Source organism: Serpula lacrymans, assembly GCF_000218685.1.
Source record: "Serpula lacrymans var. lacrymans S7.9 unplaced genomic scaffold SERLAscaffold_6, whole genome shotgun sequence".
In the NCBI taxonomy this organism is placed as follows: domain Eukaryota; kingdom Fungi; phylum Basidiomycota; class Agaricomycetes; order Boletales; family Serpulaceae; genus Serpula; species Serpula lacrymans.
In genome coordinates, this window is record NW_006763295.1 from 2355890 (window position 1) to 2378666 (window position 22777).

The 22777-nt window shown below is 47.9% G+C and overlaps 12 protein-coding genes across 12 annotated transcripts; 4 read left to right on the top strand and 8 right to left on the bottom strand.

Moving 5' to 3' along the window:
* Nucleotides 1-9: 9 nt before the first annotated feature.
* Nucleotides 10-1009, top strand: SERLADRAFT_466643 (uncharacterized protein; the record flags this gene model as incomplete). The annotated part of the gene is made up of 3 exons (XM_007317945.1): nucleotides 10-449; nucleotides 506-891; nucleotides 966-1009. Coding segments are annotated over 3 exons (654 nt in total), but the record flags the coding sequence as incomplete, so codon positions are not given.
* A 1028-nt stretch (nucleotides 1010-2037) lies between these two features.
* SERLADRAFT_388498 (uncharacterized protein) lies at nucleotides 2038-2214 on the bottom strand (the record flags this gene model as incomplete). The annotated part of the gene is made up of 1 exon (XM_007317946.1): nucleotides 2038-2214. A coding segment is annotated over one exon (177 nt), but the record flags the coding sequence as incomplete, so codon positions are not given.
* Nucleotides 2215-2827: 613 nt separating this feature from the next.
* On the bottom strand, nucleotides 2828-4007 carry SERLADRAFT_466647 (uncharacterized protein; the record flags this gene model as incomplete). The annotated part of the gene is made up of 7 exons (XM_007317947.1): nucleotides 2828-3026; nucleotides 3082-3138; nucleotides 3197-3425; nucleotides 3487-3651; nucleotides 3705-3789; nucleotides 3847-3898; nucleotides 3946-4007. The coding sequence occupies 7 exons, from the start codon at nucleotides 3984-3986 to the stop codon at nucleotides 3008-3010; spliced, it is 648 nt and encodes a 215-aa protein (XP_007318009.1).
* Nucleotides 4008-4070: 63 nt separating this feature from the next.
* Nucleotides 4071-6256, top strand: SERLADRAFT_466653 (uncharacterized protein; the record flags this gene model as incomplete). The annotated part of the gene is made up of 9 exons (XM_007317948.1): nucleotides 4071-4165; nucleotides 4214-4325; nucleotides 4377-4454; nucleotides 4506-4542; nucleotides 4597-4675; nucleotides 4729-4905; nucleotides 4966-5410; nucleotides 5465-5958; nucleotides 6014-6256. The coding sequence occupies 7 exons, from the start codon at nucleotides 4084-4086 to the stop codon at nucleotides 5043-5045; spliced, it is 645 nt and encodes a 214-aa protein (XP_007318010.1).
* A 957-nt stretch (nucleotides 6257-7213) lies between these two features.
* Nucleotides 7214-9175, bottom strand: SERLADRAFT_437599 (uncharacterized protein; the record flags this gene model as incomplete). The annotated part of the gene is made up of 9 exons (XM_007317949.1): nucleotides 7214-7422; nucleotides 7479-7684; nucleotides 7742-7959; nucleotides 8019-8090; nucleotides 8145-8492; nucleotides 8544-8605; nucleotides 8673-8753; nucleotides 8816-9002; nucleotides 9059-9175. The coding sequence occupies 9 exons, from the start codon at nucleotides 9173-9175 to the stop codon at nucleotides 7214-7216; spliced, it is 1500 nt and encodes a 499-aa protein (XP_007318011.1).
* A 279-nt stretch (nucleotides 9176-9454) lies between these two features.
* Nucleotides 9455-11597, bottom strand: SERLADRAFT_466663 (uncharacterized protein; the record flags this gene model as incomplete). The annotated part of the gene is made up of 9 exons (XM_007317950.1): nucleotides 9455-10043; nucleotides 10103-10132; nucleotides 10188-10317; nucleotides 10379-10497; nucleotides 10570-10914; nucleotides 10970-11052; nucleotides 11106-11370; nucleotides 11426-11482; nucleotides 11535-11597. The coding sequence occupies 9 exons, from the start codon at nucleotides 11535-11537 to the stop codon at nucleotides 9645-9647; spliced, it is 1431 nt and encodes a 476-aa protein (XP_007318012.1).
* Nucleotides 11598-11909: 312 nt separating this feature from the next.
* On the top strand, nucleotides 11910-12439 carry SERLADRAFT_466665 (uncharacterized protein; the record flags this gene model as incomplete). Its single annotated transcript, XM_007317951.1, is given in 2 exon segments — nucleotides 11910-12039; nucleotides 12054-12439. 2 exon segments carry the CDS (start codon nucleotides 11978-11980, stop codon nucleotides 12199-12201), a joined length of 210 nt encoding a protein of 69 aa, XP_007318013.1.
* Nucleotides 12440-13170: 731 nt separating this feature from the next.
* On the top strand, nucleotides 13171-13814 carry SERLADRAFT_466666 (uncharacterized protein; the record flags this gene model as incomplete). The annotated part of the gene is made up of 3 exons (XM_007317952.1): nucleotides 13171-13403; nucleotides 13476-13498; nucleotides 13575-13814. Coding segments are annotated over 3 exons (453 nt in total), but the record flags the coding sequence as incomplete, so codon positions are not given.
* A 670-nt stretch (nucleotides 13815-14484) lies between these two features.
* On the bottom strand, nucleotides 14485-16851 carry SERLADRAFT_466673 (uncharacterized protein; the record flags this gene model as incomplete). The annotated part of the gene is made up of 8 exons (XM_007317953.1): nucleotides 14485-15258; nucleotides 15336-15627; nucleotides 15692-15773; nucleotides 15827-15883; nucleotides 15937-16066; nucleotides 16129-16253; nucleotides 16315-16385; nucleotides 16437-16851. 8 exons carry the CDS (start codon nucleotides 16601-16603, stop codon nucleotides 15238-15240), a joined length of 945 nt encoding a protein of 314 aa, XP_007318015.1.
* Nucleotides 16852-18693: 1842 nt separating this feature from the next.
* Nucleotides 18694-19193, bottom strand: SERLADRAFT_466677 (uncharacterized protein; the record flags this gene model as incomplete). Its single annotated transcript, XM_007317954.1, has 3 exons — nucleotides 18694-18716; nucleotides 18808-19041; nucleotides 19087-19193. Coding segments are annotated over 3 exons (357 nt in total), but the record flags the coding sequence as incomplete, so codon positions are not given.
* Nucleotides 19194-19282: 89 nt separating this feature from the next.
* SERLADRAFT_466679 (uncharacterized protein) lies at nucleotides 19283-19923 on the bottom strand (the record flags this gene model as incomplete). The annotated part of the gene is made up of 2 exons (XM_007317955.1): nucleotides 19283-19735; nucleotides 19767-19923. Coding segments are annotated over 2 exons (534 nt in total), but the record flags the coding sequence as incomplete, so codon positions are not given.
* A 1168-nt stretch (nucleotides 19924-21091) lies between these two features.
* Nucleotides 21092-22633, bottom strand: SERLADRAFT_466683 (uncharacterized protein; the record flags this gene model as incomplete). The annotated part of the gene is made up of 4 exons (XM_007317956.1): nucleotides 21092-21132; nucleotides 21205-21902; nucleotides 21957-22013; nucleotides 22077-22633. The coding sequence occupies 3 exons, from the start codon at nucleotides 22621-22623 to the stop codon at nucleotides 21481-21483; spliced, it is 1026 nt and encodes a 341-aa protein (XP_007318018.1).
* Nucleotides 22634-22777: the final 144 nt, after the last annotated feature.

Here is a 22777-nt window from a genome sequence, read left to right on the forward strand (position 1 = left end):
ACGTTTTGTATCGAGAACATTGCAGGTGACATTCATCCCCCCTTTTGATATCGAGAGGTTTGGAGATACATGGATTGTGGTAGAAGGGCCATTGTCGAGCTTCCTGTGCATTTTCCCCATTGTCTTCGCCACAATGGGGTGTAGGGTTAGGGTTCTGTGTTGGTCTCGTCTCACCAGCCAAGACTTGTCCAAAGGACGATCACACTAGACAACTCGGCGCTGCATGCCCTACGAGGATGACTCCGCCCCGCCTCGCTTGTCCTTAAACCACAGTCATGTCGAGAGCGGTAACGACGACGAGAATAATGCCCCCATCTCAAATGGTTACCTCGATGACCAGGATATGGACGCATTCACAGACCACTGGTTCAATAGTACAAGCCTTGGCTCCTCTACTATTAACGAGGAAGAAACACAGAATTTCCAGGACGAGATACATTTGATATCAGGTATTACTTTGTTATATGCGCCGTTATCTCTCGATATCTGACTTCTCTCACCGAAGACAATGTCCACGAGAGCCTGATTGAGCACGCTTGGGTCTCGGATAACCATGTTCATCTCAACGGCACAGAAAGCCATACAGCCACTAGCACTTTTCATCCTCTTCGAAGCCCATCAATTTCATCTAAATCCTCCAATCCTTACATCAGTAGTGTCGCTAGTACGAGCACTACCGACGGCGTTACGCGCCCGCGCCTTACTCGCTTACTCTCCCAATCTGCGCTCAACGATTCCGACTCTACCACCACTCAAGAACTCACAATTAGAAACAATCCTAGACATCCAAGCCAACATCTGCGGGGCTCGACATCCCCGCCTCACAATGAAGTATCTTATGCCAGTGCTATTCCCGACATGGAACACGAGACAGCCGTGATTGTGCACCGCGTAAGTAATACTGTGTCATTGTCGAGTTTTTGAAACTTGCTTTCGATAGCTAACTGACTATATGCTATGCGTAGGTTGTACCGAATGATTCTCTCCCTGGTGTTGCCCTTCGCTACGGAGTATCTCTTGCCGCGCTTCGTCGAGCAAATCATCTATGGACCGCTGACCCAATTCACTTGCGTACAAAACTCTACATACCTGTTGATAACTTGCGCAAAAATACGAATTCTAATTCCCGTGTGGACGCGATCCGTCACGTACCTGCATCCTCACTTTCGTTCTTTCCGCCATCTACTAGCAGCAGTATTCCCCCGAGCACACCGCCAATTTCTAGTGGTGCAAATACCACGCCCTCCCCTCCTATCAATATTCCACGCATACCAACGCTATCTTCGCTCATCGCGTCGATTCCAGCTCGTCTTTCTCTCGATTCCGGTAGTTCTACCACAAGCGAGGAAGAGCACGAACTTGACGAGGTAGGATCTGGGTCCATATTGCATTCATCATCCAGGAAAGAAGGTCTACGAGGTAAAATGCCAGTTTCTGGCATAAGCAAATCAACGCCACCGCACGAGATCAACCTCTCACCTACAAGTCCGCGAGGATATTCCATACCGCTACGCGAGATATCTACCTCTCCGCGTACGCCAGTGAAGCACGATCGTGTTTCTTCAAGCTACGACTTTGACGAAAATGGAGGGGAAAACCGCATCGTGCGTACCGCGCAGCTTGAACCATCGCCCGAGATGAAGCTCTTTATCCGTCGCGTACCCACGCAAGAGCGAGAAACCACGGAGTAAAAACCTTTCCACGAGAAATTTGGCAGTACGAGGGTAATAGGTTGTGGACTAGAGCAAGGACGTACATCGAGCGGGTCAGGCGGCCCGGGCACGGTTGCTTTGCATCACTATGGATGCGAAACGGGCCGCCATGCTTTATCCATGCTGTTATCCACGGAGCAAGAACACCTTTGAGTTGGTCAACTACTTGATACAAAATCTCAGGTCGCCCAAGCCCTAAACTTAACGCGTGGATAAGGCTACCGTGAGCAGGCACGTTAGGGCGCTGTTTGGAGGAACCACCCGAGGTAAGTAGGTCCGAGCTAGGCGGCATTCATGTCATCCATATTTTAGTATTGACTATTCCCTAGGCCGAACCAAGTTCACTTCCCCGCTTCAGAGAAGCCCCGCGGTCCGGATTGATATACTGAGTTCTCTCGTTTCCTGACGTGTAGAAGTGGGAAATGACTAGAAGCGCATCTTGGAAGTGCGGAGTTCGCTCTCTACTCTGTTGTCCGAGTATAATATCCTCATTCGGTTTTTTCTCTGGATTTCTCCATTGTGGCTCGTAATACGTCAAGATGATGTACGACACGGCCTTCTAGAAAGGAGGTGTGCGTGCGTGTTATTAGCAAATTATACCTTCTCGGAATGTTGACAAAATGCAACGCTGAATACAATCATACACGTATATCTTACAACCATCAGGGCTCTCGCTGTCTATTTCTGGACCCTCGAGAAATGTTCTTTTGACTTCTATCATGGTATTGATCGTATCTTGTTATGCGCCGCTCTGTTCCTGTGCATCGGGCTTTGGCAGACATCTACATCTTCCTTTTGCTTGACACTCAGGGACATTGCTGTGGTATCCCACGACTTATTCGAGGGAAGGGGGAGGAAAAGCATCAGTGGCTGGATCCGCGGTCGCGCAAGGATGACAAGAACGGGCAGAAAGTGTACGAGGACCTAGCTTCATGTGTACAGGTCGTCCTCATTCACACACGGGCACTGGTGCCATGGTGGCCCGGGAGTTGTACCAGTTCTTGGCTGCAGCGCTCGCGCACATATTTGACTTGATTTGCCGTGGAGCCTGTTGCCGGTCTCAATCTTGCTCAGCGATGGGACCGCAATCCATTGCCAAAGGTACTAAATGCGGGCTGCGTTGTAAGTGATGAGAGCTATCTTGGGGGTTAAGGTTGCAGGGTGCACTCTTAGACATACGACGGTGATGGAGAAACCGCATAAATTAGTGTGTCGTGTGTATTGAAACATAAAATCCAGATAACATGCGGGATTATTGTACTTGCATGCATATCTGAAAGGTTACTAGACGCCTTCTACCGTCCGTTCCCTTCCCTGTGGGATGTGGTAACATGTAACCATTTAGGATAGAAACGTTCAAGCCGCTTACCTTCTACTATTTTGGACACGAATGAATAGCCAATCAACCGCAGCTCGAACTCCGTGCCTTCAAGGACAAAGCGCGTATTAGTATTATGCATCAAAAAATAGTCAGCAGTGCTCACCCTTCCAGTGCCGAAATGCCTATGACGTTAAGACTTGCGATGCGTTGTCGACGTTGCTCGGTATCGTCATCTTCACCATACCGCCTGCGCGAACTCTCGAGGCGACGCTGGTGCCACTCTTCATAGTCATGCCGTATGTCCTCCACCGATAGGCTGTCTGGACTGTCTTGCTTATTGGCAAGAAGTAAAAGCGGAATGCCAAGGATTTGGGGAGCGGAGAGCACGGAGTCTAGTGTGCTTCCCCAGGGTACATGATCAGCTTTGGGTGGCAAGGGAGGAGGGGAGCGTACCGAATACCTCCCAGCCTTCGCTGAGCCGCTCGCGGTCCTGAGCATCTATAACATAGGCGAGAGCGTGACAATCGTCATAATACCTGTGCCAGATAGATCGAATCCCTCGCTGACCACCCAGATCCCAGAATTGAAGAACTGTAGAAGGAAGGGAAATCTTGCCCACTTTATTGAAAGTCAGAGAGACGTCAAGAGATAAAAAGAGTATGTTAGCGCACTGTTCTGGCCAACCGTTGGACCTATTTTAGAGGGATCAAGACCTGGAGTGTCATTATATAGCGTCTTTATTTTCTCTAGAAGGGTCTGTCATGTTTGCTGAAGTTAGCTTTGTATTTCTTCAGAGATGTGACTACAGCATACTGTTTTGCCAGCCCCATCCAAGCCAACAATAATTATCGAGAACTCTTCCTTCCTGCATACCTCAGAAAAGTCCAAGCAACTGTAGAGCCAAAAACTCACCTCGTAAGATATTCATGAAAGCCTTTGAGTAAATGGTACATGGCAAAGCGATGACCCGCCACAAACCAACGGGTTACAAACAATGGACTTTGGCCTTGGAACCGAAAGCGGCGCAAAGAAACTCTGAACAGCAAAGCCATGGGTCTATATTCGAATTACTATGCCTTTGGGCTCCCTTCATTTCTGGTCGTAGTCATCGCACTTTATCTGCTTTTTACGGGTATGTGGGACTATATGCTATCAGAACGGCACAACTAACATGCTGTAGACTCGGGGGAGGCATTCAATGTCGGTCGTTTCTTGGAGGAAAGTAGTCCTTTCATGTGGGGGTCAGTGGGTATTGGTTTGTGCATAGGTTTGAGTGTTCTTGGTGCTGGATGGTGGGCGTTTTTGTTGCCTTGAAATCTTGCATCAAATTTCAATTTTACTAGGGGCATTTTCTTGACGGGTGCTTCTATACTCGGAGGTGGTGTCAGAACGCCACGAATAAGCACGAAGAACCTAATCAGGTCCGTAGGAGCTACATATCTTATACTATCTATTCACGCGTTGTCTTGCAGTATCATCTTCTGCGAAGTTGTTGCGATCTACGGAGTAGTAAGTGGCCCCAATGCCTCGTTGTTTGGACTCTCGTCAACTTCTCCATCGCAGATCATGGGTATCGTATATGCGGCCAAGTTACAGGCTGTACCAGACAGTCAGCTATATACCAGGGAGAACTACTTCACCGGTATACTCTCTCATTACTGTGGTTTTTCATGGACTAAACATGGGCTGCGCCAGGCTTCGCGCTCTTCTGGGGTGGATTAACTGTTGGCATATGCAACCTTCTGTGCGGTGTATCAGTGGGTATCACCGGCTCTACCGCTGCCCTTGCAGACGCTGCGGATCCGAATTTGTTTGTCAAAATCCTCGTGGTCGAGGTTTTTGGCAGTATTATGGGCCTCTTCGGACTGATCGGTACGTTGTTACACGCATTTCTCGACTCTTTCGAAGCCTTTTCATTGACGATCATCATAGTGGGACTGCTCATGATCGGCAATGCGACGGAATTTACTGCCCAGACTCCTGCTGCGGTCGCTTCGCCCTACGTATACTGAGCAACCTTGTAGATACCCCTGCAACTGTCATCAATTTGACAAAATTCACCTCGCCCTGGCTTAAATCGAGATACAATAACATGTGTGTCCACTATATAATATACTAGTTCCCAGGTCTCCCATGTACATGACATGCTGGTCAAGTAACGCAACACAATTAAGTCCGTGTTTCTAAGCGACTCGTATAATTACATCGTTCCTCCTAGGAACTCTGGGTCAAGATTGCTACTTATGTTCATCATCAAATGGATTTTCTGCATAATCTAGCTCGTCGTCATCGTCGTGCCTGGGTTGGGGGTGTACCTGAGCTTGGGGGTCAGGACGGAGGAGAGAAACTGGTCGTTTAGGTAGTAAACCTAATTTTCCTGCTCAAAATTGATGTTAATATCATATAGGATCAGAGTTTGATAGAAACATGCCTCGGTCGATTAAGTTCGGGGGTGCACCTGAACTTGTTGACGGCGGCCTTGCGACATCTCTTGGTGGAGAGGAGGCTAATAAGGATGAAGGGTTGCCACCACCGTCATTTGATGGTGGTGTATAAGGCGACGTAAAGTACGTGTCCGAGCCCCCTGTGCTGTGTGCATTGATCGCCGTTTTTCCTGAGCTGTACATATCATCTGTATGAATTGGATCCTCAGGACCTAAAATTCATGGTAATGCCAAGTTGCGGGAAAACAATATTAATGATTGACATACTGGTGCTAGTACGATAAGTATCCTTGGGTGTGGTATCATACCCTTGCACAGGTCGTGTTGATGCACTAATTGCTGGAGGACTTCTGTTTGGCGGGGCATTGGGGTCGTAATACGACTGTGCTTGTTGTTGCTGTCCATACGTGTTTGCCTGTTGTCCTCCGCCCGTCCAAGTAGGCTGAGTTCCTCCGTAATTGGAACTTTGCCCTTGCCCTTGCCTGCGATAGCCAAAATTGAGCGCTGTCCAAGGATGGCCGTAGCATACCTACCTTGATTGGTCATACTCTTGCATCTTCGCCTTGACCTTGGTTACGATTGAACTGAATGTCTTTTTGCCAGCTTTTCAGCGCAGATCAGTAATATGCATGCAGAGGGCTCCATAACTAAGCACCATGCTTACTTTCAGCGATCTTATTAAAAGATTCTTGGAAATCTGCAACAGTGTCTCGCTGACCATTAGGGTATGCATTGGCACCTGCACCAGGTTGTTGCTGTTGCTGCGCACCGCGACCTCGTACTCTGGGTTGATATGGTCCTTGATATCCGTTGTATTCCTGCTGCGGGTTGTATCCTTGTTGATGTTGTCCAGCAGCTTGTTGCTCCTCCAACATCAGCCTTCGTGCGAACTGTTCATCCAGCTCCGTCTGCGACTACATAAGAGCCTGGACATGAATACCCAAGATGACCCTCAGATCTCGTGAACATTGTACTTACGGGCTCTGGTCGGGCAGGAGGTTCCTGTGGGACGTAGTCGGGATCACTCATGCCCAGGAGCATATCAATAGCACGGTCCTGGTTTCCACCAACAGACTCCAAAACAGATTGACTAGTAGGGTTAGATTAGAACATGACGACTTATTAGGAAGAGATAAGAACTTACAGGACTGCACTATCGAAATCTGGGAACATCGCACGTAAAGCTGATATCTGCGGGTCCTCCGATTCGCGCTCTGGCAAGTCATTGCTCTCTTGGTCTCTTGGCCGAGGAGGCATGTCTGGCACGTCGTCTTGCTGATTCGTTGTGAGTTGTGTCTCTGGAGTAGGAGAAGAGAATGGTGGAGGTGGTGTCTGGGCTGCAACTGTCGAGAATACGGGTAATGATTCTGGGTTTGGGTTATCCGTGGAACTTTCTATATCAGGCGGTGAAGCCTCGTGTATTTCATGATTGCTTTCAGCTGTTCCGATGCCCCGTTCTCCGTCAAAGGGGTTTTCATGAAAGGTTTCTACTTCGTTTTCGTTCTTGTTGCTCGACATTGTATGTGTGTAGAAGAAAGCTGGTCACTGCGGTTAACAACGCTGCGGTTGCCACAGTGCCATCGCTATAGGACGCAGTCGGCATAATCCGGTAATCAAGCAGAAGGGAAATGCAGGTGAATTTGGTGCAAAAGTATTGCAACCAATAGTCAACCAACAATTTCTGGTTTACCCGTATATAAAGCGTAGTTACCGTCAAGAGTGATACTGACACGCCTTCACCGTTTTACCCTTTTAGACCTCTGCTTTCCTCCGTGCTCGTCTCCCAGTGTCCGCTTCTTCTTTTTATCCTTCTCCTCACCTGATAGGGACTCTTCCATCAGCCGTAGGTTTTTGATAACACCTGTCAGAATTTTCTTTTCTCCGCAGCGCACCATGATTGCGTGGCGTTTGTTGAGAGAAAGATCTTGGCGAAGCAGCTCGTCATCTGCCTGTAAAAGACATGCGATAAGCCGCGATAGGAATTTCATTGACAGAACCCACTTGCCTCAAGTGTTGTAGGATATGCATTCAGCCGTTGATGGAATACCGCAGTGACTAAGGATATAACCTGCGGGTTGTCAAGCTTCCCTTTTGGTGGTTTCGACTTGTTTCTAGCTTTCTCCCAATCTGCCTCCGAAAGGAGTAGTGTACGTAGAAGCGAGATCAGGGCTTCAGGAATAACCAAGTCAGTTTCCACAGTAAAGACACTGTCATTCACGCGTATCAGTATCTATAAGAGGTTAAGCGCTGGCTTGGATACGCACTCATCACCACCTTCTTCTAACCACCAGTCGATTCGAGTCTGATTCGAATCGGAAGTCAAAGTACCGCTCAGTTGAGACACAGCCGAAACTACCAGGTCAGCGCGGATTTCAATCACATCTGCGGGGTTACCCTCTCCTCCTTCAGGTAACGAAACTAGGTCCACATGACCATACCGACGCAATAAATCAGAGTTTGGAAGATCCCCGTAGGTATTCCACTATATTAAGGAGCAATTAAGATGACCCGGGACGCCCATAATAGTGAATCGGGACATACTATCTGTTCTCCTGCCATGATAGGTTTCGTAGATATCATTCTCAGGTGCCTTTCCTCGTAAAATAATTTAGCCTAAAAGACAAAAACATATATCAATATTTTTTCCCAGAAGGCCATAATACTGACATTCTCCGATCCGTATCGTGCATTCAATAAATCTGCAATTGGAACCATGGCCACATCACTGGGATCTTCTGTTTCGTCGTCATCGTCGTCGCTACTTCCGTCATCTATATCACGGGAAATATCTTCATCATCATTGTAATCTCCGTGAACTTGAGTAACTGAGACTTCGCCATCTACTTCCATCGCAGTACTATCGGAACTGACATTAGCGTCATGTTCGCCGCTGGCTGGTCCATCCCATTTCTCGACTTGGAAGCTCCGGGAAAGGATACGACTTCCCATGACATGGTATTTTGCGAGGGAGTAGTGTTGATCGATAAGGGTAGGAGGAAATAAATCTAGGCGGCTCTTCATCCGTGTATCAGGGAATCTGGTCCTAACTGAGGGTACATTACTCACCTGTATTGCAGGCAATAGTTTATCATAATAGTCCCTTTCGGCATCTTCTCTGCCTATTTTATCTGAGAACAATTAGGATCAGATCAAGAGGGAAGTACAGCAATACGCGAGGTTTATTGGCGGACAGACCTACCACAGCAGTGCCTCTTAGCTCAAACAGGTCTTCTGAGCTCCAGAACATGGGCGTTGTAAAGGATGACGGCAATGAAGCTTGCTTAATGATTTAGCCTCAAATATGCTCTTACCTGCCAGCCATGCAAGGTAGGACGTACCGAGATATTCCGACCATTTCGACTTTGATTCCTGTGCCTCTTCCCACATCATGCAAAGAATCAGCCCAGCCCATCCCTCATCCAGTTTGAATTTTTTCCAACTTTCCGCGCCCATGTTAGAAGGCAGGTACGATGTTCGGGTTGAAAGGGTCAGAGAGCGAGGGAGGGTAAACAAGGTATGGCCTTCCTGCGCGTCCTCAATCTCTACACAATACCGCCTGAATGATGAACAACAACACATACCGGAATATCAGAAACGGCGATCGCACCGCGGCCCTGTCCAGGAAAATCTACCACATCCATCACTGAACTATCGATGAAGCCGCCATGAGATTGAAACCAGGTGATGAATGATTCCATGTGTCTGTGGTTTAATGATAGAGTTTACACAAAGATGGTCTACAGGATCCTGTTGGCGCGTATACTTTATTCCTGTTTCTTCTTCTTGTCAACCAGGGAATTAAACAGAAGGATAAGCGTGCTCGTCAGTGCGCCCTTGAGTGGACTTGCATAAAAAGAAAAGGCGTATTTGGCAGAGTGTGAGTTGCGGTACTGTAGTGCCGCTGAAAAAATATCGAACCAAACTTTATAAATTACCATTTTTGGTATCTCAGCACTTAAAGCAGGAACTCTACATACAAAAAACTGAGCTATAGCATCCAGTGATGCCATCTGTTTTGCAACGTTACAGTTTTTTTAACATGTGAATGGATATCAAAAAAAAAATACAAGGTGCACCAATTATACAGCCGTAAAGGAACAAAACGTACGCCAGCACCTACTGGTCAGCGTTTGGAAAAGACGTGATACCTCCGTGATATTCACATGTCTACATCCTAGACTTCCCAGCGTTCACAATGGTATGTCCGTATTCTTGCCACCACTTATCCGCCTCCGCATCTGCGTCGTAGCCGAACTGTATTTCATTCTTAGTTTTGTCCGCCCATTGATTCGCATTTCCGAGCAACGCCGTGTTCACCGTTTGCGTAACAGATTCGCCGCGGGATTCAGCCAGCGCAGTTTCCATGGCCGCACGCATCTGCTCGTCACGTTGCTCCTGTTCAGGACCGTCCGGCAGATGGAAGATTTTCTGGTTTAACCGGGACGAAGCTTGCGTCTCAGTGGCGCGAGCGTACCGGATGGACTGATAGGCATAAAGAAGGGGTGCTATCTGGGAACGATGCGATATGTGTGAGAAGAGGTTACCGATGACAGCTGCGTCTTCGATCTGTGGAGAGAAAAAGTCGGTAAAATGTCCCCATGATCCCCGAGGTTTATGTTACTCACGGCCATTGCAGATCCTTGGGCTCGGTACGGCTAGAGAAGAATCAGGCTATGTATGTAAGAATATTATACAAAGGAATAGACTCACAAGCATTGGATGGCACGAATCTCCTAATAAAACCAGCTTACCCTCCTTGTGTACCCAAGTGTCGAGAGGTGAACGATCCATTAACTTCCAGTCGTGCGTGGTGGGTATCAGAGCCAAGAGTTTCCGGACGCTAAGAACGTCCTTGTGCTTAAAATAGCCTGAAATGGGTGCAGTAGGGTCGACTTTCTCACCAGTCGTTCCAGCCCTCGAAATCAGCCCTCATCTTATCAGCATTTCCCTCTGCAGTCCAAGACTCCACAGCTCCTTCGTCAGGATGAACGATAACCAAATTATATTCTTTCATTGCGCGCTACAAATATAAAGCGGGTTCATCAATGTGCCTGGCTATTTCGAAAGAAAGAAGAAATGTTGAGTAACTCACTATGTTGTAAGCCATGATATGCCGGCCAGGCCCCATCCAACCCACCATTTCGGGATTATCTACTAGATGTTTGAGATCAGGATCTTTGACCAGAAGCGGTGTTGGTATAGTGGCTCTGTAAGCTGCATCTCCAGTTGGGGTTGGCTTGTCAGGTCCCCCCACCACGTATTCACGTGTTAAACTTTTGACTCCATCTGCACCGATGATAAGGTCGGCATAAACGACTTCTCCAGATTCAAGTGTAACACTTGGCTTGGATGGGTCTACGGAAACCACCCGGCTGTTGGTTCGAATGGTGGTGTGCGGTAAAGCCAAGTCAAAAACCATACGGTGGAAATCGGCTCGCTGGGTAGCTCATCAGTGAAACGATACCAGTCAAAGCAAGATTATGATTATTCACATGCACGTGATAATACGGTGAGCCAAACTCCTCATCCATGGTATTCCCCCATTTCGTCCATGCAACGGATTGGTTGTCTTTCCCTGTACGGTGGCATAAGTAAATTAGATATAAAAAGCCCCAAAAGGGTACATACATCTTCTGAGAGTGAGAGCTAGCGGCTTCACCGTTACATCTTTCAGCCGTTCACCCAGTCCCCAGCGGATCAAAAGGCGAGTCACGTTTGGGCTTACTTGGATACCAGCGCCAATTTCACCAATTTCGGGTGCACTCTCCAGAATGGTTACTTTGTGACCTGCATGTGTAAGGCAGAACGCAGCTGTGAGACCACCCAGACCACACCCCACAACGACAATGTCGAGCGAGAGGGATGCCTTGCGTCCGTTATACAAGACGGACGGCTGATGTGAAGGGAAATAAATAAATATATATAATATGTACGAATGGCTGACTGACTTTCACTTGTGAGATCTGCAGGCCAGAGGTGCTATCCAAGACCTTGGTAGAGGTATCCTGCAAAGGAATAGATGAATGTCAAGGCCAGCAAGGGAGAGGGGGAACCAACCATAGGTTGTGTGATCAGGTATGTGAGAGGAGTCGAGATGGCTATGAGGGTAATAAATGTATCATTATGAATTAATATAGGTTAGAGCAATCGCTGGTAAATGATTGTGCGGGTGTGACCCGTCCGTAAGCTGTCACTGTTTTGCCGCTTGCATTGCGGAGGTAAAGCCTCATTGGACTAATCTGATTTTCAATCAGAGAACCAAATGAGACAAGCTGTCCGGGCCTCGCTCATCCTGGTGAATCTAGGAGGATACTTCGGTATCCAGAGATATACGCCATTATGTGGTATTCCCGCTAACTTACGTGGTCATTATTCGTCTTGTGATTCCCTTGGCTCTTGGGCGTGATGCACAGCGTACATTGTACGTGAAAGAGGAAATGCAAAAAGTATAGATGATCATCAAAACTGGACAAGACTGATAGCACTGGTAAGCAGATAACATGCGCAGTAATGCAATGCCCCCCAAAGCGCTACGATTCACTGCCTCTCGATGGCAAGAATTAAAGCCTTCTCGGTCCTGCATCGCACTACGCGCTCCGATTACCTCGGCGTTATGCCGTTAACAGTCTTTACAAGTCGTTCAGAACACCCTTGCCATACTTCCTCCCTTCGGACGATGCTAAAGACTGGTCACAATATCGAGGCACCGGTTCCGAGGCTGTAACTGCCCTGAGTGTAAGAAAGTCAGGATGAACGATTTACACGAAGTAAATTTAACCTTTATAGTGCAAAGAACGTATGGATATAAAAATCCGGCCAATACCATATATTTTGTATGTACGAATAAGACCGCCGAGAGTTGGTGATTGGTCGGCTTCAAATGCTGACCGTCTTCTGAGCTTCAATTGTTTTATACAATTGCTACGAAGACAGAAATCAACTATGAAAACGACGTTGCCGCGTTCGGGAATGAGGTACGTTGGAGTGTAAAGAGAATCCAAGTTAGTACTCACTTGGCAAAGGGCGTCGTCGGACATGGCCGCAGCCAACATGTGGGTAGCGTGGGTATGATCTTAGGGAGGACAGCAGCGATACGGATGCTAAAGCGCGCGTGCTCTGCGAAGACCAGACATCGCGTTGTGGAACAAAGGAGGAATTGTCTTTGTGCCACACATAGTTGTAAGGTAAAACCAAGCAATATCGGAAGGTGATTCACATCCATCCGGCTTATTTTCCGAGTAGACCGCAGAGTAACCCGTCGGCCTGAGCGAAGTCCATGATGCGGTAGACAAAATAGGATCAGGGACACTATATTTCGAGAATTCGTATATCGTCATTTCCGATATCGCTTGGATGAAAGCATTAAGACTTTACGGGGCGCCTCAAAATAACCGTGTGGGGAAGATTTAGACTTCACCATTCTGGGAGAAAGCAGGTCAGCATATCATGTCTACAAAAAAGTCTCGAGCGATACCGACCTATTATAATGCCTTCTGTGTTAACTTCGATGTCCATGTTTATTGAGAGCGTCGGCCCCGTCCTTGATGGTTGAGAGAGAGATATGCTAAAGATTTTAGCAGGGCTCGGATGGAAAATCAATAACCCTAACCTACGCTACGCTTTAGGTGGCATTACCTAATAGTATCGTGGAAATGCAATACCAAAAATGGATCGGGTATACCATGGTGCTCTTGGATCCTTTTGCATCGAACGCTGACTCGCAGTGATTTGACACAATGTCAGATGATACCCACTCCCGTCTACAGGCTAACCACGATCAGCTGGTCTCCCAATATGAAGGCAACCTCGAGAATGTATTAGCCCTCCAAGAAACCCTTATTCAGGATGTGCTTCCCCATGTGACCGACGAACTTCAAATGGGAGGCGAAACTGTCAACTGGGCAAAGGAATGGCTACAGGATACATGTGAATATCACGTATACATTGGAAAATGAACACCACTTACATTATCCAACCCTTTTTTTTTGGACCACCTAGCAACTATCTTCCGCCTGTTAAGGGTAAGTGGTTTGAGCTCAAGCTCTCCTCTCCGCACTTACGTCTGCCGCTAAAGTCTCCACCCTCCACTTATCGCAGCGTCATAAGTTTACCCGTTCGTTTGCTCTGGAGTCTGTCCGCACAATCCTTATATGGCGTGTCAAAAATCTCTTACCCCTTCTAAGTCGCCCATATACGAGAGTGCTGCGCTGTCTACCCCCTCCTGCGTCTGATCCCTTCGGCAGACCCATCGTCATAATAAAAGTGTCAGAGCTTCCGCTTGCATCCGAGGACTTAAAACCCACACTATGGCTCGCTATCGAGCGTCTGCGGCTACATCTGAGATTTCTCAACGAATGTGATGCTCCATCGGCAAAAACGATTGCTCTACAGTGCATATTCTTAGTCGACCTTCAAAATGTTTCCCTTCAGACATTCGTGCGTGCATAGAATTGAACTTTACCTATGACATTTTACTCGGCTAAGCTGAATGTTGTTGACAGAATGTTGACCTCGTGTCGTGGCTCATGCGAGATGTCATTCCACGGTATCCCGGTATGCTAGCTGCAGGTGGTTAAATCATTTTCCAACATCGAAGAAATGAAACTCACTATAGTGCTAGTGTTTATGCTCAATTACTCTTGGGCCCATGCAGGCATGTGGTCCATAGCAAGGTGGGTTTACGTGTCAACCATGGTTGTATACTAACGCGTCTAACAAGAACATGACTTACTGTAGACGCGTCTTACCGGCCTCTGCTCTTTCTCGCGTGTTCTTCCCTACACGCGAATTACTTTGCGAGTATTGTTCGCTCACGTCACTTCCGCAAGGTAAGTTGTTTAATAACTCTATCAACAAAGTGAGTCTCAGTCAAGTTCAATTCAATGTAGAATATGGAGGGTCACTTCCTCCCATCGAAGACATCGACGATCCTCTACTGGGAGAATCATCATGGCCTCATGAGGCGCCACAACCGGCGCGGATCGCCGCCACCAGCATACTTTTACCTAATTCCACAGCCGAGTCCACAGCTGCATTACATACCCAGACACCTGACCACACTCAAGCACAAGAATCATTGACCGACTCGAGATCCTCACCGCTCACTTCCATCTCTCCGATGTCGATTCTCAACCCTTTCTTCGGGTATCCCGTTTATACCCCGTCTACGCACTCCCAAGGCCCATCATCGGCTCACGCGCTTCGCCATGGGCGGCGCCGGAAACGGGACTTGCTACGCACTCTCATAGTGCTCTGGTGGCGACGATGGGGAACTCAGATGAGTGTTGTGTTATATGCCGTTGCCGCAATATTGGCGGTGCGGACTTGGGCACGGGGCCGAGTACCTTCTTTGCGCTTTGCGACAGGAATTGGACTTTCGCAACAACTTTGGATACGTGGACCTGGAGAATACATCGCGGGAATATGGTGATAAGCTGGCTCGGCGATGGATCGCGACTCAGAAGTCGGGCCCTTTTTGTGTGAAGGGATACTTCGGCGGATTGTGACTAGCACGCGAATTCCTGTCATGAAGTGAGCAAGTCCAGATCTCCATGTCAACGGTCTAATCTATCGTGGACCAAATCAGCGTCACGTCGCACAAACCAAAAAGCGTAGTCATCTTGATATCACAACATCGAGGGTATCGAGATTTATTATCTATGAGTTTTTGTGTACAGATAATGCTACAAATTCAATGCCACAGTCCTGGCTAACAATAAACGACTTCTCGTGTCGTAGTCATCGTAAAGTAAGAAAGCGTCTAGAGGAAATACTCGGGCAACTGTCATGCCGAACGATGGGTACACGGGAATGGGAAGGTGAGAATGAGTCATAGAAAAACAAAGTTACGATGCTTACCTTCCCACCCGCATTTTGAGCAGCTTGATGACTGGGACCATCGCGCTCGTTCTCCGGTGCTGCTTCGAATACGTTAAAGTACATACTCTCTCCAGGGCCCACCTCGAGAATACTGGCTGAGTTGCCACAGCGATAGCAATAATTCGGTGCAGACCAAACTGTGGAAAGGTGCTTGTCAAACAGGGATGAATAACCTTCCATACATAGTTGATGGGCGCGCAGAATGTGGGACATGTTATTTGTTTCGAGAAATTTATGTACGACTCCAGAGCCGAACGTGTATCCTGCGCCTCTGTGTGGCGAAAGTTGAGTAAATTTGGAGTGAACGAAGACACCGGTGGGAAGGGTGAGCAAACCTAGGAGATATTGCAAAGTCTTCTTTTTCTGGGTCAGGATCAGACCACACAAGGTCTGCCATTGGACCCTCATGGGGAATTTCTGGAAAAAATTCCATCGACGACGGAGTGTGACCAAGGTATCAAAGGACAAACCTCGAAACCGATCTACGACTTTAATTTGGTCTATCGAGTGGATTGATGGCGATAGGCCTAGGAAGGAACGATTGCGTCAGATGAGGGGGACGAATCGAACGATGACTTACCGCCGTGAACACAGAATATTCGGTCGTCAATCACGACAGAGAGTGTCAGGAAATCGAACATGTCGGTGAAATATGTCCAAACATGCGACGAGCCATATTTGCGGACACACTCGGTGTAAAAGCCATATGTCTAAAGATAATTATGACATTTGTAAGAGCCATGACGACAACGTCATACGAGAGTAGACAAACTTGCGTAACCGCTCTTGACTCGTGATTACCCCGAATGAGCTGGACACGGTCAGGATACCGAAGCTTGAGACACGTAAGCAGCGAGATTGTCTCGACGCTGAAGAGGCCACGATCGACGTAGTCTCCTGGGAGTGGATACATATTAAAAACTTGAGCCTTCAATGGACATATGGGAGTAGAGTTCACCCAAGAACAGATAGTTTGTATGTGGCGCATAACCGCCTATTCGGAAGATCTCTATGAGGTCGTAGAACTGACTTGAATGAATGATCAGCATAGGCCTGGGATGGAAGAAAGAACGTACTCACCCATGGATATCGCCCACCACGGTCACCGGTGCACTAACATGGACGACGTTGGACTCCCTCATCAGGACCTCCTTTGTCTTTTCACATATTTCGCGTAAGAGGGCCTCATGCAGCAGTTGTTTGCGGAGAAGTTGCTGGATACATGCATCTAGGTCGAAGGGAGCCATGAGTCATATCCAGTCCAGCTCCATCGCTTCAGCCATCTCTGTCTGTTTGTCTCTGCTTGGTGCCGAGGTACAGTGCAAAGGGTCCACTTGGCACTTTGGCGAAAAAGTGACATTAACCCATTCCACCACAGTCTAGTGCTGACAGACATCAAAAGAACAAAATACGCGAACATTACGGATCACTCACAACGGTGAGCTCTCATGTTAGAGTTAAGTTCAGGACGAACTCCTTATGATGCATTTGACACCAGGATCCTTCATCTGTCCAGTATCATATGGACACGTGCGCTCCGGTGAATTCTTGGCTCGCATCCGGTAGAAAGTACGACAAGCTCCACTATTAGGTACGACGCTCCTCTCTGGTAGAGATACAGCGAACTTGAATGAAGGAAGCCATCTTAAAAATTTTTAATGGTGACTGCGACAGTCCGATGCAACACTGTCCCTGAATGTAAGGGATCAATTCGATTGCAAGGAACTGGCTAGACTCGATCAGTTACAAGGTGTCGTACTGGCCTGCGTTACCGCCGATTGATAAGAAACCTTCTCCGCTGACCTCCGGATATACATGCTGCTAGTTCAGCCTTGACCTGGATACGCAGATTCGCCGAGTCGAACATGTCAGCTGGTCTAACCGACTGAGAGCCCATCTCTGCAACCGTGTAAGTTTCGATGATCACATTTGATTATCGGGGGTCTGCGGTCGGTCCCGAGTCCATGAAGGGATAGGCAAGGTTGCAGGAAATCGTCATGGTGGCTTCTCGTTATAATGATCCGTTAAGCGCACCGATGAATAGGGCAACCAAGGCCAATAAGGCCCAGGTTCTCGTTTCATGGCCCTGGTATCTATCGGCACTATGCACTCCGAGTCCAAAACTCTGTTATCCAGCGCTCAAAGGCAAATCCTCCAACAGGCGGTAGCGCCACAGAACAAGAGGCGCCACTTGATCATCTTTTGGTGACCGGTTTTCCAGCCTGTAGATTTCCTCATCATAGTCATCCGGACATGACATCGTCCGACTCATGGAGAACCGTTGACAGTCATGTACCGGTATGTGTTAATTGTGTAGTAATGTCCAGTGCAAGCAAGGTTCTGTCGATATTTACTCGTAACGTTCCCTCTCTTCGAGACTCCCTTTTTCAGCTGACCGTCTGCAGAAGAGTGTGTTGTCCAGAAAATGGACTCGTCTTGGACATATACATACGTCTTCTTCGCAACTTGTTCACCGGGTTGTGCTGTTACTAGTTAAGGTACACCAGTTGGAGAAAAGAATACTGCGACGGCGAACCTCCGCTTGTTACATTGTTACAGTTACTTACTTCGCCATGTCAGTATTTTCATTTATCTCCTTCATCTGTAGGCTAGAGTAACGTTAGCTATTGTAGGGGCACTTTCAGCCTATTGGACCTTTCCGCATAACGTTAGATGAAAGTGTATCCAGGTGTGATGCATACTGATACCAGTACGACGGTTGCTTCGGAGGTGCATAAATACACCACCCTGCCGTGCGCCGAATTGAAACAAAACCGAGATTAAACTATTACTGATATATACGTCTTTACGAGAACAGGGGCCGATCTACTTTCAGGAACTTTTTTTCCCGGTACCACTGACATCAACTGTATCTGCAACCCAGCGATCTCCTGCCGTTATCGCATTCAGACATACAGACTCCTGCGCTCTAACCGCACAGCTTCCTCCTGCATCCATTTGCAGCACCCGGACCCTCTCCACGCTTCACCTCGTACCATTTTCCATACCCGCTCCACTCGCCACCGAACCAGAAATGTTCACATTGGGTTTACGGCCATACCTCCTGAGTACGTACATATGACAAGCTCTACGGAGACTGTTGCCCCGGGACAAGGTCGTCATAATGTGGACAAACCGGACACCAATATCGAAGTTTCATTCCGGTTAGATGAGACCACAACACATCCCTGGGACGTTCCTCGGCCTTTCCGCATTTATGGAAATCCAATCCAATGGGTTCTGGGGTGCCGGAACCATAATGTCAGATAGCACATCCCGTGTTTACTACTACTCAGAGGTAATGATTTAGTAACATTTTTTTCATTAAGGTACGTTGCTAGGCCGGGAATGACAGGCGAGCTTTCAAGAGAATGGCAAAGTCGATATAAAGGCCACTGGAACTACATTGGACCTGCAGACCCCCAAGCAACACATTCCATCCTCCTTCTACTTCTTCGAAATGCATCCCTCTGCTTCCAACAGTCAAAGGCAACAACCTCACCTTCAACAGTCTTCCCAACCTTCTCGTCAATCCCACTCGCAGCACAGTGGGTATCCTCAACAGCAGAGTCAGGCTGCTTATCCTCAGAGCGCGCGTCAGCACCCTCAGGAAGCACCTGCCTATTGTGCACATGCACCAACTCCCACTGGAGCATATCCAGGTAGGTCCATCTTCTATTCTTTTCTTGAAAGCCGATCTCATTGTGCATTCTAAGGCACACAGGCTAACGAGATGCTGCGTCCGCTTCCATTCGCCAATTATGCACAACATGGAGCATCCTTGACAGGGAATACGCACGGAGGCTATTTCGCCCCAAGCGAAGGAGCGCATGGTGAAACGACCACCACGGGGTATCCTCAACCGTTTTACCCCAGTCATTCCAATTCTTCACACCACCCCAACTCCTCTCAGATCCAAGCTAGCACTCATAGCATTCATCCTCCTGTCCAATCTTCGCAGTTCATACCCACGCCATCGCAGACCTACCAAGAAACCAGCTCGACAACTACTCGTCGCGCGCGAACTGGTACTGAACCGTACCCCCCTCCTGCTCATTTGCATCATCCCCAAGCTGGTCACCCGGGACCTACATCGTACCACTCGCAGGCCAATACTGGCAGACCAGTACACAGTCCTTCCTCTTCGGCTGGGAGTGCGGCTGGAGGGGAACGTTTCCCATGCAGCCAGTGTGACAGGACTTTCACTCGGCTTCATGATAAAAAGAGACATTTCGACACCATCCATGCAGCTAATCCCCCTACCCACCGCTGCCGTCACTGCGCCCGCGAGTTTAGTCGCACAGACTCGCTCAAACGACACATAGACAACGGCTGCGATGTCATGCCGTCCATAACTGAATCTCGCTAACCTCGCATTTCTTTTTTTCTTGCCGTTCGGATCTCGTAGACGATGGTCTTGGACATTCTATTTTATCTTTCCCCTTATACACGCTATCTGCCGCCTTGAGTCCATGGCTTTTAGATGTAAGCATTACGAATATGACTTACTGTAGATTTGAACCCTAGCTCAGAGAGCCGTATGTATCTCCCTGTATTTTGTGCCTGCACTGGACTCGGATGGATCTAACAAATGCCTCGTGTGGATTGTCTGCTGTACTATAACATAAATAAAGTTTCTTGTCATGACTCACGGAAGTGTTGTATCACGAACTTACTGCTAAAAACGTCAAACGCTAGAGCATGACACAACTAGATGTTAATGGTCTGTCCCGCGGAGTTCCTGGTGTCGCACATCGCGGCATCCAAAAACTTTTGCGACAGCTGAGATCAAGGCGAAGCCAAAGAGGCCTACCAAAGTGTCCTCCGTCGACCCACGGCGTCACGGTTGAATCGGCCCATCACTCAATCGCAATCATGATGGTAATCAGTCCTAGACGAAGGAAGTCCATATAGCATGCGTTGTGTTAACAAAATCAGCTTAACTTCGGAACACGAAGGCGACATATTCACATGGCCTCCGCTTTAGTCCTAGCACTGGCTGGAGCTGGACAATAGCGCGCGGGGGCACAGACCTGCGACTCGCGCACATTTGATCATCATCATTTGCAACGATGTGGGTCGAGATAGCGCCCAGGCTGCGGTGCTCTCAAGAGGAAATGGAGCTACTTGACACAATATCCGGTTTCACAGGCTTCAAAGTTGTGGTTGGGTCCTGCGCGTCCCCACATTTGTCAGTTTTTGACGTATTGACGTCTTCGACTGCAACCAAGGTTAAATAGACAGCCAATTCTAGAATGCTTACAGTCATTCCCACACGATGATGCGCATTGGGCTCCGCGACATACTTCAAAATGCTTTGAAGGGGTTTGAATGTGCGAAAAGAGCGCCAATGATAGTGATATATGTTACTTTTGTCATTGTGGTACCATCGTTGCGGAACACTTCCTTGGTAGCGAAAGCCCGAAAAATTACTGTGCCTATCAGATCGCACTAGTCAAGGAGGGCAATATCATCACATTCCCATTTGCGATCATAAAATACATACACGGATATGAATTAGACTTGGGAACTGGACCCTGTGCTAACAACCAGAGACTCGTGGCAGACTCATTAGCCTAGAGCACCACGATAGGAGCATTTGATTCCGTGTTCGCTGCCATGGGGCTTTGTCAAATCAGAAACTTCAAAATATCCCGATATGTGCGGTGCGGACAACGCAGCATGCTTCCAACTGATTCCGTAAAGCTTTCGGAAGAGAAGTCCTCGGGACACAAGAATAGAGGCGCTAGTTTCTGTGGGTGTGGATGCTGTGGTGCTATTCAAACAGAAAGTTAAGTTCAGCTGTTTACTTCTGAGAACAGTCAAATGAAAATGATATGATACATACGGATAATATTCAATTTTCTGTAGTCACATGCAATCCGTTGTCATGCTCAAAGCGTTGTGTCCTATACTCAATGAGCAGGAAACAATCATATCGTTATTAGTGCAGGAACAAACTCAACACGGTTAGATAGATGCAGCTCAGTGCGAAGTGTGATTACAGCCTGTGCGCATGCTGCACGGCGGACGTAACTCGAAATGCGATATAAAACTTGGGAAGTCACGAAAGCGTAGTGACCAATCCCCATGAGTCGATTTAGAATTACGAGGCAAAAATCGCTCAGTCTTGATCTCCATTGGCGCTGTCATCAGACTCGTCACTATCACCCTCCGCATCGCTACCCTGTTCTATCAAACCCTCGATCTTTACGTCTGCACCAGCGTTCCCCGCGTCTTCACCCTCTTCCTCTTCCTTTTCCTTCCGCTTCTTATTTATCTTGTCCATCACTTTGTCTGCTCTATTGAATATGCCTCCTGTGGGAGCGCCACAAGCCAAACACTTCGGAGTTTTCGCGAACCTTTTGATAGCGCAGGCCGAGCAGAAATAATGACCACATCGGGTGACGATTGGCTCGGTATAGTGCTTTCGACATATTAGGCAAGCAAAAGGGATGTCCTCGTCGTCAGAGTCGGAGTCGGATACGTCCTCAACATTCTTCTTAGGATTGGCGGCTAAATTATCCAATTGCCAGCCTGCTAAATCTGTGGGATCATATATGAATAAATTATTTTACAAGTGTAATTGACATGACCCACATGTGCCCCGATCATGCAGGAATTTACAAGTATCTCCAAAACCGCAGTAGCCAGTTTCTGTGGAGAGATAAAAGTGTTAGCGTATCATCGCATACGAATGCGAAAAACAACGGAGCTTACCCTTATAATCCTTACAAACGTCTGGTTGATAGTCGACGATAGTTACAGTACGAATAGTATTGGTGCTCCGTTGTGGGCCTACACGCATAGCTTTTGGGACTTCTTGGTTTTTCTTGATATGGCTCCGGTAAGCCTTCTGTCCCCTGTAAAGCCCGTCGTCAGGAATATCCTCGTCCTCGTCCCCCTTTTCGGCCTTTTCTTTCCTTTGTCGTTTCGCGAGAAGCTCAGCTGCCTCGTCTCCTGCCAAAATGTCTAAAGCGGCATTAACATGCGACCCAGAAGCAGTCCACTTGATATCTGGACCCTCTCTTTCTGGGACATCTTGATCGTCGATTTCATGTCTTTGAGACGATGTACGTTTGGTTCCAGCGCTGAGAAGGTTGCCGTTGGCTTTTCGAGAAGGCAAGACGACTTCTGATTTTGAGGAAGACGAAACGGGGACATTCAACGGGGCTGGTGGAGGCGATGTGGCTCTGAGGCGAGATGTAGTGGGTCTTGACTTTCCCTTCTTGAAGAATGGCACTATGACTTCGCCTGTCGAAGCCATGTTGGTGGTCGAATACTAGTAACTAGCAATTAGCCTGGTGAATGTCTGCTTAGTAACTCGGCTGATCCCGGCCCATGATCGACTAGAACCAATATTCTGGTCAGCACTAGTGACTAGTCGACTAGCCTGAGTGGCAGTACGAACGTTCGAGATT